Source organism: Lemur catta, chromosome 10 (assembly GCF_020740605.2).
Source record: "Lemur catta isolate mLemCat1 chromosome 10, mLemCat1.pri, whole genome shotgun sequence".
NCBI classification, from domain to species: domain Eukaryota; kingdom Metazoa; phylum Chordata; class Mammalia; order Primates; family Lemuridae; genus Lemur; species Lemur catta.
In genome coordinates this window covers 10,475,060-10,490,683 of record NC_059137.1, presented here as the reverse complement: position 1 = coordinate 10,490,683, position 15,624 = coordinate 10,475,060, and the positions used below count along the sequence as shown (strand labels likewise).

The 15,624-nt window shown below is 60.5% G+C and overlaps 1 protein-coding gene across 3 annotated transcripts in view; it reads left to right on the top strand.

Moving 5' to 3' along the window:
• Window positions 1–15,624, top strand: part of NEK6 (NIMA related kinase 6) — an 80,349-nt gene that overhangs the window by 50,697 nt on the left and 14,028 nt on the right. For all 3 annotated transcript variants that reach the window (XM_045563117.1, XM_045563118.1, XM_045563116.1), the window contains exons 4-7: window positions 1,112–1,174; window positions 5,022–5,132; window positions 9,044–9,152; window positions 9,990–10,097. In XM_045563117.1, coding sequence (XP_045419073.1) covers window positions 1,112–1,174; window positions 5,022–5,132; window positions 9,044–9,152; window positions 9,990–10,097 — 391 coding nt within the window. The remainder of the gene's footprint in view (window positions 1–1,111; window positions 1,175–5,021; window positions 5,133–9,043; window positions 9,153–9,989; window positions 10,098–15,624) is intronic.

The window sequence follows — 15,624 nt, the reverse complement described above, 5'->3', positions numbered from 1 at the left end:
GGGTGGACTCGTGACGTTGTGAACCATAAAGGAAAAGACAAATGTACATGCATTGAGCACCTGCTGTATGCGAGGTTGTGCTAGGATCATGTGGAACCTTGACCGCAGCACTCTGGAAGGGGTTGTCATCTGTCTTTCAGATGAGGAAATAGTGCAGAGATCTAACTACTCCAGGGCCCCGGGGTGAGTTAGGGGAGCTGAGGTGCAGACCACGTCCCCTCACCTGGTACCTGTGCCCACTCCACAATTCTGGGCTCCACGTGTCCTTCCTGCCCTCTGTGTCCTTCCTAAATGCAGGAAGGAGGTCTAGCAGTAAAGTCAGGCCAGGAGCGTGTCCACGAGCGCCACTGGGCCCATCTGAATGCCACTTTGCTGGAGGAAACCGCTCTCAGTCCTCCAGCCAGGCTTCCCAAGCCCCTGGATTTGCCCATTGGCCCTTGAAGAATGAGGTTGGCAGTGTGGGTGGCGGAGGCCCAGGAGAAGGGAGTGAGGTTGGGGGGCAGAGGAGACATCACATACCGGAGGGAAGGTGGGCTCCCCTGTCCAGAAAAGGCCCAATGTCTGCTCTTGAGCTTCCAAGAAGGGGCTCGCCTGGGCTCTCCTTGTCTTGGTCCTTTCGTGCCGAGATGGGTTTTGTGTAGGGCTGCCGAATGCCGACCTTTTGTCTGTGGCTGTGAGTCAGGTGGCGCTGGGGACCCTCACTGAGCGAGCACTGCAGGGCTGGGGTGCGAGGGGCTCGGTGCTGGGTGCTGCAGGCGCATCACCCTAGTCAGTCCACCCGACGACGCTGTGGGGTCGGGCCGTGGCCCCGTTACAGAGGGGAGACCTGAGGCTCCAGTGTGTGTCCTGGCCTGCCACTTCCCAGGGCATGGCCTCAGCCGCTCCCTAAGTTGGGTACATAATCCTGCCTCGTGGAGAGGTGTTGGTGAGGCACTGACACAGCGCCGGGTCCCGAAGGGCACTCAGTAGGCATTTGTGGGGTGGGAGCTCAGTTCCCGAGTTGTGAGTTGCTCTGCGAGGGGCGGAAGGGCCAGGACTGGAAATCAGGCCCCAGTGGCTCCCATGTGTGCCCCGGGCGCCAGGCTTCACCACTCTCTCCCTCCCGCCCCAGATCTTTGAGATGATGGACGCCAAGGCCAGGCAGGACTGCGTCAAGGAGATCGGCCTCCTGAAGGTTAGTGTCCTGGGCCGGGCGGGAGCCTCTCTTTCTCCGGGAGCCCTGGGACCCCGGCTGGGCTGCGTCGCGACCGTCACGGCCCTGCTGAGCTCAGAAACAGAGCCTTTCGGGCGCAGCAGCTCCTGAGTTTCTGTGTGGCCCGGCAGGAGCAGCCCTTGCCCACAGCTCTGCCCAGCCCTCAGGTCCTGCCCGCAGACGTGTCCTTGCCGCACGGCACGCCTGCTTGTAGATGGCAGCACCTGGCACAGAAGTCCTTCCCTGCGAGGCTCCCCTTGTGTGCGCAGTGATCTGTGGACCAGCTTTGCCCGGGTAGGAGTCGAGTGTGGGCGTCGTTGTCTGGCTCCAGGTCTGTCTCCCTCTTTCTCTCAGCGCCTTTCCATCGTTCCTTGCAGCCTTTGCTCTTCCTCTGCGCTGTGCGGAGCTCACACACCCGATCGTTCAGCCACGGCTCTGTGCTTTTCTACCCCGCACGCCCCCACAAGGTGCCTCTGCCGGGTGTGTCGGCAGCGTCACGTGCGGGCGCAGCTTTCCTGAGTGCTGGGGGGCTCGTCCTGTTAGGCTCTTCCCAGGCCCCCCACGAGGAGAGGGCAGGAGCACCGCTGTGGGCAGAAGTCCTGGCTGGGCTGGAGCTGGCTGGCTGCACACGTCCTCCTGAAGGACAGATGAGCCGCCGCCAGGCCACCTGTGCCAGGCGACAGTGGGTGTGTCTGTGGTCGGCCCTCCCCTGGCTGCTGGCTTCTGGTCGGTCTCCCCAGAGCCAAGGATAACAGGTCTTTCTGGTCTAGACTTTGGCCCTGGGCTGGGGCCGTTCTCTGCTGGAGATCCCTCCCCACCCCCGGCAGGCTTGGGATTCTGCCTGGGATCTGGGCAGTGACAGAGGAGAAAAGGTTCTGGCTTCGGAGGCCTGAGAGCCTGGGTTTAAACCCCAGTGTCTTCATTCACATGCTGTGTGGCCTTAGGCAAGTGACTTAACCTCCCTGAGTCTCGGTTTGCCCATCTGCTCAATGGCAAGAATACCTGCCGCACAGGATATGGGAGGATTGAGAGGATTAAATAAAATAGTACCTGCAGAGCACACAGTAGGCGCTCACTTGGTGCCTTCCCCTCCTGTAAAACACGTAGAGAGTTTGCTTGGCAGTTTCCAGCGAAGTGGGGCTGCTGGTGGCCGTGTCGCCTGGCAAAGCCGCAGCTACAGGATTTCAGATGAGCAGTTTATTCTGCAGACCCTGCCCCTGGGGACTCCCAGGCTGGTGGGGGAACAGGTGGGCCACAGATGGTGACCTTCCTGGGTGATGCAGGCAGCCAAGGGGCAAGGGAGTCCAGGGGAACCCGCTTCCCGGGCAGGCCCTGCAGGGGCCAGGGCTCGATCTCCAGAAGGCCGAGCTGAGCCTGCTTCAGGGAACCACGACAGTGTGTGTTACGGGAGGTGGGGACACGGGGCTGCAGGTGTCGCCAGGCCAGATGCCCACTCAGGAACGAAAGGGGAGCTGCAGGCGGGGCCGAGAGCTGGGGCATGTGGCCAGGGGTGAGTTTTGAGTGTCTGCTCTGGTGGGCTCTGGAAAGGGGCCGGTGTTGGCAGGCAGAAGTGATACCCATGGCGACAGGGGCTGCCTCGGGCTGAGTATGAGCCACACACTGGATGCCACACAGGGCTCAGCGGACACGTTTCCTCCCCAACGCCTCCAGCGCCCTGAATGGCACTGCTGTCATCATGCCCCCTCCACGGATGAGGAAACTGAGGTCCTGAGAGGTCAAAAGCCGGCCATGGCTACACAGCTAGTGAGCAAGGGGCAACGTGCCACCTCTGAAGCCCACGCTCAACAGCACTCGGCTGTGCCGCTGCCCTGGGGAAGGGACAGAATCCTTCCCCAGCCAGGCCTGGGTTACTCCGGGCTCAGGTTGCTGCAAGGCAGGAGCTGCGGTGGCACATGTCTGTGACCAGGGACCCGGAACAGGCTGTGCTCAGTGTGCACGCGTGTAGAACCCCTTCACTCGAGCACAGGGCACGTGAGGCAGGGAAGTCAACAGGATGTGCCAGGGCACGAGGTGCTTCCTACAAAACAAAAGGAAACGTGGTTCTCATGGGGCGGCTGGGTAACATTGTCCCTGTCATTTGTGCCAAGATCCCAAACCCAAAACTTCCAGTACAGGCTGGTGAAGTCAGCAGCTGCCAAGTGTGGGACAGGAAGGCGGGTCCCTTTGGAACGCAGGCATGTATTCATGCATTCAGCACGATTTCTGAGCGCCACTGAATGCTAGAGGTGGGGATGCAGCCCAGTGGGGAAGACTCATCATGGACTCGTTCCGTGTTCTGTCTGGGAGGGGCACAGCCGGGCTGTGCTGGCTGCTGCTGGGGGGTGGACGGATGGCGGAAGGGTGGGAGGAAGAGCTAGGAGTAAAGGACCCCCATGCAAGGTCACTGCTCCTTTGAAACACTACTCTCTGAAGCTCAAAGCCGCCGGGATGTGACATACTTCTCCCAACACAGGGCCTTTGCACAGGTGGCTCCCTCATACCCCCTTGCAATTCTCATTCACCCTTCAGACCTCAGCTCAAATGCCACCTCCTCCAGGAAGCCTTCCATGGCATCCCCTTTTTAGGTGGATTCCCTTGCCATGGGCCCTCCAAGTCCTCCGTGACCACAGTTAGTAGTCATCTCCCCTGCCTGGAAATTCCATCTTGCCACCACTGGCCTGCCTGGGTGTGGGCGCGGACAGAGTCCCAGCTCCTCCCTCAGCTTCCTCCTCCCACCCACCCACCAGGTTTACACCTGATGTTTCCCCTCCCAGGACAGGGCAGCTCTTCGGGGCTTGCTGCCCTGGCCTGCCCCTTCCTAGTTTCTAAAAACATTCCTGAAGACACTCAAGAGCACACGCTGGAGCCTTGCCCAGGCCCAACTGGGCCGGCAGCTTTTGCCTTCCCCTCGCCTCCCTGACCGGGTGCCCACCCCCACGTCCTGGCCTGGTGATGGATGAATGGTGGGTGGCGTGGCTCTGTGAAGTCCACCCAGGTTCCCCCTCATTCTAGAATCTGGGGACGGGCACAGGTCGGCATGCGGCCTTTCGGAAAGGCTCCGGGCCTTTTAGAAGATACGCTCTAAATTGGCCTGTGGATGTTCGGGTCCCCTGCACTTTCCCCAGGTCCTGGAAGCGCTTTGGGGTACACAGTTTCATGATACAGAGCTGCCAGGGGCTCCCTTTAGTCTGGCGGGGCCTGACTCCCGCGTGGGCCACCATCCCGGCCAGCTCCACACTCTGCCGTCAGCAAATGCAGCCGTCGCACGGAGGCCAGGCAGGGGCCCAGCGCTGAGCGGTCGGCCAGGTGGCTCTCACAAGTGTTTTCTCAAGATTTCACAAGGGGTGGGTCAGAAATTGAGAAAGCGTGGGAAGGCGCAAGGGAGGAGGTGAATCCTGAGTAAGGACTGCAGCCTGCCACGTGCCGAGCACAGGGCCACGCCGGTGGGGCCCAGTCCTGCCCTTGAGGGGCGTGGGTGGTGAGCGGGAGGGGGTCCTTCCTACAAGTGTCTGTTGAGTGTCACGTAGCTCTGTGCAGGTGCCGTGTCACACACTGCAGGGGTGTTAGCCCATCTCATCTTCACAGCTACGTTTCAAAACATGCCCATTTTACAGATGAGGAAACAGACTCAGGGATGCCAAGTGGCTTTCCCAGCGTCACCCAGGTCTGCCTGACTCCAAAGCGCAGGTCTTTCCCCAGGCGGGCTCCTCTCCGGCAAGTGCCAGGGCCACTGTTACAGGGTGCTGGTGGGCGCCCGCGTGGGGCAGGTGCTGGGGCCGTGCCGTCTCTCACTGGTGCCCGCCCTCCCTCCCTCTCTCTCCTCGCACAGCAACTGAACCATCCAAACATCATCAAGTACCTGGACTCGTTTATCGAAGACAACGAGCTGAACATCGTGCTGGAGCTGGCCGACGCGGGCGACCTCTCGCAGATGATCAAGGTGAGGCCAGGCGGGAGGGCGGGCAGGGCCAGGGCTGCCCAGACACAGAGCAGGGCTGCAGCCTCTCCCCTGCCCTCCTGGCCAATGCCCGCAGGCCCCAGCTGTGGTCTGGCGAGGGCCTTCTGGGCTCCATCCCCGGTGGCCATTGCTGGGGTACCTCTCTTCCCATCAGCTGCAGGGAAGCTCTGCTCACAGGAGAGCCCTGTGTGCACAAGGCAAGGCACTGTGATGCCCGGAGAGGCTGGTGGCTGCTAGAGGGCCAACCCCCAGCCCGCCCACAGACTCATGGGCCACTTCTGCCTCAGAGGAGCGGGGACAGCAGCCCGTCAGGTCAGACCCCAGCTCTCAGGACAGCGTCTTATAGGTCCAACTGCCTCATTTCACAGAAGGGGAACGCTGAGCCCAGAGAGATTATGAGACTTGCCTGAGGACACCCAGCATTGTGGGACAGAGCCATGCCTGTGGCCCAGGTCACTGTTTTCATGGCGTGGTACCTTTCAATAGACATCGTCCCCAAAGTGATCTCCCTAGCCCTAGAGGGGGATTGTCATTTCCATGTAATGGCCAGCTCCCAGGGTCTTCAAGAGGTGGAGCGACCGGCCAAGCTTACAGGCAGGCTTGGCACCAGGTCTGCCGCCTGCACTGTACCCCCCACCCCAGCACACACCTCCACCTGCCTCGCCCACCTCCCAGGGCCCAGGGCGAGGTCCACCCTGGGTCTGGCGCCAGGGACCACTGCCGCTCCACCGAGAGAGCACCTGCTGTTGGCCGTGACTGGGCCAAGCATGTCATGCTCCGCTCACTGAGTCCCTGCTGTCCTCAGAGACCAAGCTCAGAGAAGTACGGTCTCCCGCCCAAGGTGCACAGCCTCTGAGTGGCGAGGCCAGGTCGGCCTGAGCCCCAGTACCTCCCGTACTCCCCACACCTCCCTCAAGACCCTCGCTTCCCCTCTGGGACCCGAGTCTCCAGGCCACTGCTGTGGGCCCCCCATCGCTCCCTCCCCTGGTCCCCCACCCTGCTCCCAGCCACACTTGGAAAACGGCTAGACGTGGACTCTCCATCGTTCCCACCAGGCGCTGGGGACTGAGCAATTGCCCGGTGCTTGCTCTTCTGAAATTTGGCTCCTAGGAATACGTGCGTCGCTGGGAAGTGGCATTACTTGAGCTGTTATCACCTGCTTTTATATTTTCGTTGACATATTAATGTGTTTGCAGGGATGTTAATCTCCACTCGGATCCCTGGTGGGAGCAGATGTGCTACATCATGTCTTAGTTCCTCCCCCGCCCGCTTTACTTGTTTCTCTTTCATGTGTTATTCTCTGGCTGAACGTGCATGCTTTGCACACCCTCTGTGTGCAGGCCCTCATGCCAAGACCTGAGTGTGCCACTGGCGTGGGTGCTGCCCTTGGGGAGCCTGGATTCTAACAGGAAGGCAGATCCATGAATGAGCAGTTAAGAGCCAGCATTAACAAGCCAAGTTCAGGCCCTGTGGGAGTCTGGGGAGGCTTCCTGGAGGAGGTGGCACTTGAGCTGAGACTTGAGGGGAGACGAGCAGTCCAGAAGCAGGAGTAGTTGGTGGAGGAGCCAGGGGCTGGAAGCACCGGTGGGGCAGAGGCGAGGACCGGCGGACCATGCAGGCCTCTTGCTCCAGGCTCAGGATCAGGCCACAGCCCAAAGCCAGAAAAGCTTCCTAAGACTCAGGGCAGGGTGCAGACATGGTCAGCTCTGTGTTCTAGAAGAAAGACTAGAAGTAGAGTGGAGGGAGCGGTGAGGGCAGGGACAAGCAGGTGACGGAGGAGGGGCACCTCCTTGTCACCTTCCAGCATTGCCCCAGTGGACCCCAGACCATCCTCGTGGCCTCTCAGTCCAGTCCGTGCAGTGGGTGGGGGTCAGACAGGTGGAGGGGAGCAAAACCCTCTCTTCCTGAGCCTCGGTTTCCACCCCGTCCCAGGGTGCTGCGGGCCTGGGTGCACGCACCCCCAGGCTGGGAGAGGAGGAGGTGTGTGCGTGTCCAGCCAGCATCCAGCACCTCCGTCCGTGCCTGGCCTGGGATGGGTCGTCCCCTCCCCATCCAGCCTCCCCTGCATCCTTGGCTTCCCCAGGGCCGGTGCAGGCTCAGGGCTCAGACAGCCTCTGACCAGCAGGACTGATCCAGGGTGTAGACTGGCTTCTCAGGGCCTCGGGTCCCTCCGCCCTGGTGTGCTGCCTCCCCTCCCCCACTCCCCTTCCCCACCTGCTTCCACTCGCTCCCACCTGGCTCGAGGCCCCCAGCGGAGAGACAAGGCCCCGAGTCAGACACGCCCACCAGATGGCCTTGGGCGGGACCCTGTGCCTCAGTTTCCTCGTCTGTGACATATACCCAGCACAGTGCCTTCCCACTCTCAGGCTGCCTCTGGGCTTCCAGAGGAACAGGGGCCTTGCCAGGGCCCCAGCCGTCGTCGCCCCATTGGCCTGGGAGGCTGCTGGCCAGCAAGGCCTGTGTCCGAAGGGCCTGCAGCCGCAGGGCCAGGCCCGGCCGCCACAGCCGCGGCGTCAGCGTTATTTATGAGGAACAGCGAGGCCAGGAGCCGCCGCCGCCCGGGAACCCACCAGAGACTCTGCGCCTTCCCGCTAAATGTCAGACAGCACTTACAGGACGTGACATTTAGGAAATCGCCACTCTCGGCCACGCGCATCCCCGCTTAAATGCTGTAATGAGGATTAACTAACATCATAGCGTAAATAACATCCCAGCCTGGCCCCCCACGGAGGCCTGGGGGTGCCCGGGCTGGGGGTCTGTGCCGAGAGCCTGGGACGGCTCGCCGTGAGGTTCTTCTCCCAGAAGGCGCCTCAGGAGAGCGTCGGGATTTGCTGCGAGGCCAGAGGCTGGGTCCCAGCCACGACTGTCCCACTGTGGGAGGTGTCCAGACCCAGATCCCAGCTGGGTGACGTTGGGCACATTCCTAAACCTCTCTGAGCTCAACGCTTCATATCAGCGGTGACTGGTGTCCTCAGAAGTGGGCTAGGAGCTCGGGCTTTCTACTCGGAAGGCCTGGGCTTGAGCTGTGACTCTGCTGTCGCTGTGCGCCCTCGGTTTCCTCGTCTGTAGGACGGGCGCGTTCGGCGAGCTCAGCCTTTCCCGGGCCAGGCTTGTCCCGGCTCGGTTCTGCCTTCCGTGGGCCAGAGCAGCGGCCTGACACACGGCCCACAGCCTTGCCTGCGGCTGTTTGGGGAGAGGTGGCTGCTCTGGAGTGACAGGGCCCTGCACAAAAACCTGGCACTCGGGTAGCCGGTGTAGGAGTCATGCCCTGCCCCCGCCGGGCCTGGCAGCCGGGAGACCCCCGTCTTGGTCTGAACTGTGGCTGCAGATGTGCCCCCCCACCTCCTTCTAGACTTTCACTTGCTTACAGCTCGTTCAGTGCAGCCTGAGGGCTTTTTGTTTTTGTTGTTATTGTTGTTTTTTTTTCTGGAACATCAAATGTCTTTCCAGTGAAGTAGACTAATGCCTGTTGAAACTAAGGGGTCCATTTGAGAATGTCAGGCCCACTTCCTCGAGGTTCCCGCTGTGTTTGTTAACAGTCGTGGGGTGCTGAGACTTGCCGGCTCCAAGGACGTGGTGGCGGCTCGGATTTAGCCACAAATGTGTGCTGGGGGCTGCCCTCCCTGGCCAGGCTGCGGCTGGGGTGTAGGGGAGTCCCACACCCAGTCCACTGCGGCAGGGAGTTCCCTGTGGGGTGTGTCCAGGAGGTTCCAGAAGCCCTAGTGAGTGTGTACTCTGGGTTCTGGGTTTACTGTTTATTCAGCAGCCTGAGCCCCCCAACCCCCGCGCCAGGCACCGGCTGCCCACTGGGGAAAGGACAGGGCGTCGTCCCACAGCCGTGCCCCTCACAGCACGCTCACCTGGCCTGTCCATCTGTCTGTCTCCCAACGCAGTACTTTAAGAAGCAGAAGCGGCTCATCCCCGAGAGGACGGTGTGGAAGTACTTCGTGCAGCTGTGCAGCGCCGTGGAGCACATGCACTCGCGTCGCGTGATGCACCGAGGTACGTGCCCGCCTCGGGGAGCTGACAGGAGGCCAGATGCCTCTGGGGCCCAAGAATGAGCTTCCCTTTGAGTCCCCCTGGCTCCTCAGGGGCAGCCCCGTGAGGACGTTGGGGCACTCTGTATCCCCATGTAGGTGAGTGTCCAGCAACTGCACACACGTGCCCCGCATCAGCCTCCCACGGTGGGGGTGCCCAGTGCCAGACAGTTACATGAGCCACCGGGAGTGGGAGCTGCACTCGGCACACTGTCTCCAGTCCCCAGCACCAGCTTGGGAGGTGGGGAAGCCGCCCAGAGAAGGCGACTTTCACATGGGCTTTGACGTCTTAGCAGGAGCTGGCTGGGCAAGGGAGGTGGGACACCTACAAAGGAGCGTTCCCAGAAGTTGACAAGTTCTGACAAGGAAGGAACCTGCCCTGATCCCTCGGTTCGTTCAGTCCTCTGATGACTGGCATCTGCCGTGTGGAAGGCGCCACTCTCGCCCTGGCGTACGGCACAGGTGCCTCACTGAGTGCTCCCTGCGCTACACAGATTTCCGCTGAGCGCCTGCTGTGTGCGAGGCTCAGGGCATACCGCACTAGAAAAGGAAACAATAGCACAAAAATCTCTGCTCTCGTAGACCTCACAGCAGCTCTGGGAAGTAGGTGAAATTAGACCCATTTTACAGGTGAGGAAACTGAGGATCAGAAAGAGATGGTAAATTTCCTGAGGCCACACAGCCAGAACCAGGGTGGGGTCTTGCCCCAAGGGCATTGCCTGGGCCAACCCCCTCCTCCTGTCCTACCTCAACCACCCCAGCCTCCTACCCCCATGCCAACCCCCTTCTCCTTACCCCGCAGACATCAAGCCTGCCAACGTGTTCATCACGGCTACAGGCATTGTGAAGCTTGGTGACCTCGGTCTGGGCCGCTTCTTCAGCTCCGAGACCACCGCAGCCCACTCCCTAGGTAAGGGGGCCCTGTCTGCATCCCAGCAGCCCCCGGGGGTCCTGCAGGGAAATGCAGATATTCTCCCCATGTGCTTTGGTCGGTTAGTGCAGGAAAATGCCTTTTGTGAGGCCGAGTTGACTCATCTGTGCAGAACAGTAACCCAGAAGGGAGAAACTGAGGCCAGGGGAGCCTGGTTGGGGCTTCCCTGCACCCTCTTGTCACCTCCTGTCCCTCCCAGGAAAGGCCACTGAGCCCATTATACGGAGTGGGAGGTGTGTCTGCTGTTGACACTGTTGTTCCACCATCCCTTTGCCGTGTGGTGTCCCGTTGTGGGCATGCCACACTCGGCCCATCCCTCTGGGGGGTGGATGTTGAGCTGTTTCCAGTTTTTGGCTTTTAAACAGGCAGTTTTGAAGTTGTGGCGGCCAAGGGCTCACCCAGGAGGAGGTGACATTCTAGCTGAACCGTGGAGGGTGACTAGGAGCCGTTGGGACAGGGAGGGAGGGAACAGCATTCCAGGAAAGAATGGGAAAGCCTGGGCTTGAGGCCGAGCAGCTGCCTTGGTTCGGCAGAGAGCTGGTCCTCAGGATGCTGCAGGGGCTGCAAGAAAGGCAGAAGGGGCCTTGAACGCCGAGCTTGGGGGCTGGACACCATCCTGGGGGTCGGGGGTGTTGAAGGGCTGGGCTTGGCAGACGTGTGTTTCGGGGCACAAGAAGCAGTGCAAGCTTCAGAATCCACATGCCGGGCACCTAACCGAGTGTGAAACCTGAAACGGTGGATGATGGAGAATTTTTCATTTAATTAGAACATAGGAACCAACAAGGCCCCCAGTGGAACACGGTTACAGGGTCTCCTGTGCACGACAACGAGGCGTATCAGGGTTTCTGCACAGCCGCCTGTGGGGACGTTTCCCAGAGGCCCCTGGGGTGGACAGGGCCTCCTGGTTTCCCAAAGCTGGTTCCGGCTGTTCGAGGCGCGTTTGCAGAGGAAGGTGCTCCCAGGTCCCTCTTCCCTTGCGTGCCTGGCCCCAGTCACCCGGTGTCTGCAGGAGGGAGCCGGCCCGCGAGCAGAGGGCTGCTGCCTTGAATGCGAGTGCCTGTGGCAAGCCCGGTGTGCAGGCGGCAGCGTCTGGTGAGGGCAGAGGGGCTTTCTGGAAGCCACACTCTCCCGTGGAAACTGTCACTGTTCACGCAGGCCCCGGTGGCTGAGACCCAGCGCATTGCGCACAGTGAGGAGAAATGCACCAACTGGCCTTCAGCACTGCAGCTGCTCATGGCGGGGGGGGTGGGGGTGTTTCGTTTTGAAACTCTCATTCATTCCCATCCAACCCTGGGACACCTGGCAGGGCCTTGGAGCTATTCCTTCAACTCCAAAGGAAGGGACGTGCCAGGGCCCGCCCCAGGGAGTGTGTGACTCTCCGGTCACACCTTTGATAGCCCAGAGGGTCCGTAGGATCCTTCGTTTTTGCAGAGGAGGAATCTGAGATCCGGGAGCTGGGGAGATTTTCTCGAGGTTGCCCGGCAGCAGAGCCAGGCCCCGAACGCAGGCCTCTCCATCCAGGGCCGGCTCTGCTTCCGGAAGGCTGTGGGCCGTGGGGGCTGGTGTTGGAGCCTCCCTCCAAGAACCGGCCACTGACGCTGCCCTGGGCCCCTCAGACGCTTCCTTGTGAAAAACCAAGTGTTTTGGCTGGTTTGCGACTGTTTACTTATCTGGTTTAAGAGCTTTGAAAGGCCAAAAATTCAAGGGAAACTGTCAAAGAGTTAAAACCGCGGCCTCCTGTCCCCTGTCCGTCAGCTCCGAGCCTTTCTCCGTCCCACTGCGGAAGAGACTGCAGCGCTCCGTCAGAGCCAGTTAGGATCGGATCCTCAGGAACGGGCAGAGATGTGGTCTCATGCGACAGTGTGATTTTATCGACTTGGACTGGTGCACTTATTATATTAATGAGAAGGAATTGGAACTTGGGAGAAGGCCGCCCTCGTCAGCCCGGCTCTTCCTGAGGTCTCTGAGCAGCTGACCCGGCCACGTCGTGGGTGAAGGATCCTCCCGGGGCCTGTCCCCACTCCAGGCCATGTGCCCACGTCCAGGAGCTGCCCATTGAGCTGCGGCCGGCACGGGGGCTCGGCAAGCCCCTGCTTGCAGGACAAGCTCCCAGAACTGAGGGCCACCTGTGCCCCCACCAGGGCCCCAGACTGGCAAAGGGGCAGAGCCAAAGTCCAGGACCTGAAGTCCCCAAGACACAGGGAAAGGCCACGCTGCAGCGTGGTTCTGCAAGCAGCTACGGCTCACACACACGTTTGGTCAGGCAAGAGATTGAACTAATTGCTGTTGCATCGTGACTCAGGAAGGACATGGGGGCAGGGGCCCCTTCATACCCTGTGCGTGGGTATGAATTATGCATCCTCTGCATCCAGTGCGCACCTACTATGCGGGAGCGCGTGGTGGCAGCCATGTCACCCTGGCAACCACGTTGTCTCCTAAGGCTGCTGACCCGAGAGCTGGGCTTATGCAAATCTGATTTTCTCCTGCCTGCCCCTCCCCAGGCCCCCTCCCCGCCTCTGTATTTGCTAACACGAGGCTGGCATGAAAGGGCATTAGTCAGTGCCATGGTCGGGCTGACAGGTGCGGTACCCAGCGGTGGCAGAGCGGCTGCCTCGGTGTCAGGAATAGGAGCCGTAATTAGAGCACAGAACAGAATGAGCGTCAGACAAATTACCAGGCAGCAGATCATATTTGTCAGGAAGGATTGCATACATAAAAATTAAGTGACAGTACACGCCGGCATAATGAAAGAAAAATGAAAGATTTGCCTATACACAGCTCTCAAGCTACAAGCAAGTGTCTCGCTCCGAGCAACGGCAGCAGCTGCAAGACAAATCGTGGGGCTGGGAGAGCAGGCCTGGCTCCGCGGTAGCGGTGACAGAGCGGCCGCAGGCTGCTCAGGGCGGGCAGGGCGCCGGCTCCCACCCAGGCCCAGGCAGGGCCCTGCACTGCCTCTGGGGCTGCGGGAACAGGTCTGGCTGGGGGCGACCGCGTCAGGCACGAGCGGTCAGGGCACACCGGGTCTCCCCATGCTCGGCCTGGCCACGAGGCATAATCTCTTTTCTCCTTCCTTGAGCGGAATGCCTGGCCCTGGGCTGGGTGCAGGGGACATACCATTATGCAACTTTCATTGCTTCTGAGGGGGACAGACACAGTCCCAGGTGGCATGGTGAGGGGACAGGTGGCACCGTCTCCTGAGGGCCCACTGTGTGCAGGCAGGTGCTAGGCTCCATGACTCTAAACCGCACCCCCAGGAGCCCAGGGTGCCCGGGAGCCTGGAGCCACTTCAGCCCCTCCCAGAGCGGCCCTTAAATTCCGTTTTCTGTAGTCACCAAACTCACCCCAAAGGTGAGTTAACAGTGGAGATAAGCCTTTAAAAACAGTTCAGAAAACATTTTGTTGTTTTATAAATCATCACAATAGGCTTATTATCTCTGTTTTACAGATGAGGAAACTGAGGTTCAGAGAGGTGAGACCACATCCCTGTGGCCACCCAGCAAGCGGGTAGTGGAGCCCCTTGGGGAGTCAGCCCAGGTCCGGGTGCCCTTCTCTGGGGAACCAGCCCGCAGTGTGGCCTGGAGTGGGCTTGGTCATGGGTGCCCAGAGATGGGGTCCAGAGAGGGTCCCCAGCCAGCTCTTGGGTGGCAACACTGTGGTTCCCAGCGCCTGCTCTCACGAGGAAGGGCCCATCCGACCTCCCCAGCAGCGCATGTCGGCCAGGGGCCTGGGGGCCGTGTCCTGGCCCCGCAGGGAAGGACAGAGCCTCCTCTCCTTGTGGTGTGTCTGTGCTGCCTGCAGTGTCTGCCCAGGCCTGGCACCATGGCATTGCTGGGCGTCGTGGAACGTCTGCTGAGTGGACAGACGGCCCTCGTGGCCAGGCATCCCTGGGGACACCGTCAGTACAGGCACAGGACCATGCAGTCGCGTCCTCCACGCCCCATCCCAGCAGCGCAGGTGCCGGGAACATCCTGCCAATCCCTCTGACCCAGAAAACCTGCTGGAGCAGATGGAATTCAAGCCTGAGTTCCGGCCGCGGTTCTGAGTGCCGACCCCTGGGTGTGCGGTGAGGGTGGCCACCGTGGCTTGTTCGGCTGCCACATCCCTGGCATTTTCAGGGGCACAAACTGTTAGAGATGAGGTGATGCCAGACCGGGGAAAGAGAGGAATCCATGTGGACCTTGGGTGCAAACTAGAGCTCATTTGTTCGCTCATTCATTCATTCATTCATTCAGCAAGGATTTGTGCTGGGCCCTGGCTGCTCTCTGGGAAGGCCGGCTCGGCCCCTGCCCCGCGGAACTTCAGCCTGGGAGAAGAATCCATTCAGTCCTCACTGTGAACCACGCACTGTCCTGCCAGTCACTTCCCATGTCCAGAGAGGGAAGCCAGGCCTCCTAACAGGAGAGGGTCTCTGCTGTACTGGTGGGGAAACTGAGGCTGGGGGAGAGTTTCAGTTCTCGGCTGGTGAGTGGCTGAAGCGGGTCACACCCAGCTGGGTCCAGCTCCACGTCCGGGCCGTCTCCACATGCCCCTTCCTGTCCCCTCGAGGATTCGGCACCAAAGCGCAGACGTCCAGCCCGAAGTCCTGCTTGGCTTGGTGGGTGGATGCCGGCAACGAGACCACATCTCTCCAGCCCTTTCCAGCCCCCGCTCTGGGGAAGGGGGGCAGCTTGCAGACACCACCTCTCCTCCCTGTGAAAGCCGCCTTTTTCATAGCTAATGAATGTTTCAAACACCCCCAGCGTTTCAAAGCACAGCGAAGTCTTGACAGGAGTGGCGCGTCGGGGAAGCGGGTCCCCTTTAATCAGCCTCCCCCGTGAGGGCCGCGTTCTCCTCTGCTGTCTGTGGGGTTTGAAATCGAGTTCTCGGTAAAGACTCAGGGAGGCGCCTCTTCCATGGCGCAGTTCTGTCCCCCGTGGTGGGGAAGGGCAGGGAGAGTGGCTGTGCGTGGCTCCGCCTCTGCGTCCGAGTGTCACTGGGAGATGGGCTGGCCGGCTGTGCCGTCCACAGAGGTCCCCCTGGGGCCAGGCCCGGTCCATGGGGCTCCTCCTCCTGCCAGCTTTTCCCCGTTACCCAAAATCACAATCCCCTGGGGCCTGGGACGTGTCCTCAGCTGCAGTGAGCTGGGGGTTTCTTTGAAGTCTCTTGTTTTATCTCTAAAATTCATATGCAAGTGTGTGTTGTGCTCTATAATGTTTGAGTGTTTGTTGTCTGCATAAAAACCAGGGTTTACATGACTTAGTCCCAGATAAAGCTAGCGTAACAGGAAGAGGTGCTGTGTTCGCCCCCTGTAGCTTCATACACCCAAGTCAAGGACACCCACCCGTGAGGCAGAGCACCCCAGCTTTAAGATGCACAGACCAAGGGGGAGCAGCCCCTCCCCAGGTCGGGACTGGAGAATCTGCCAGGAGGTGGGGACAGGAGGACCCAGTGCTGGCACAGTGGGCCAGCCCTCCTCACTTAATGCTTCGTAAGTCCACTGACTTTCTTGTTCCACAGATGTTTACTG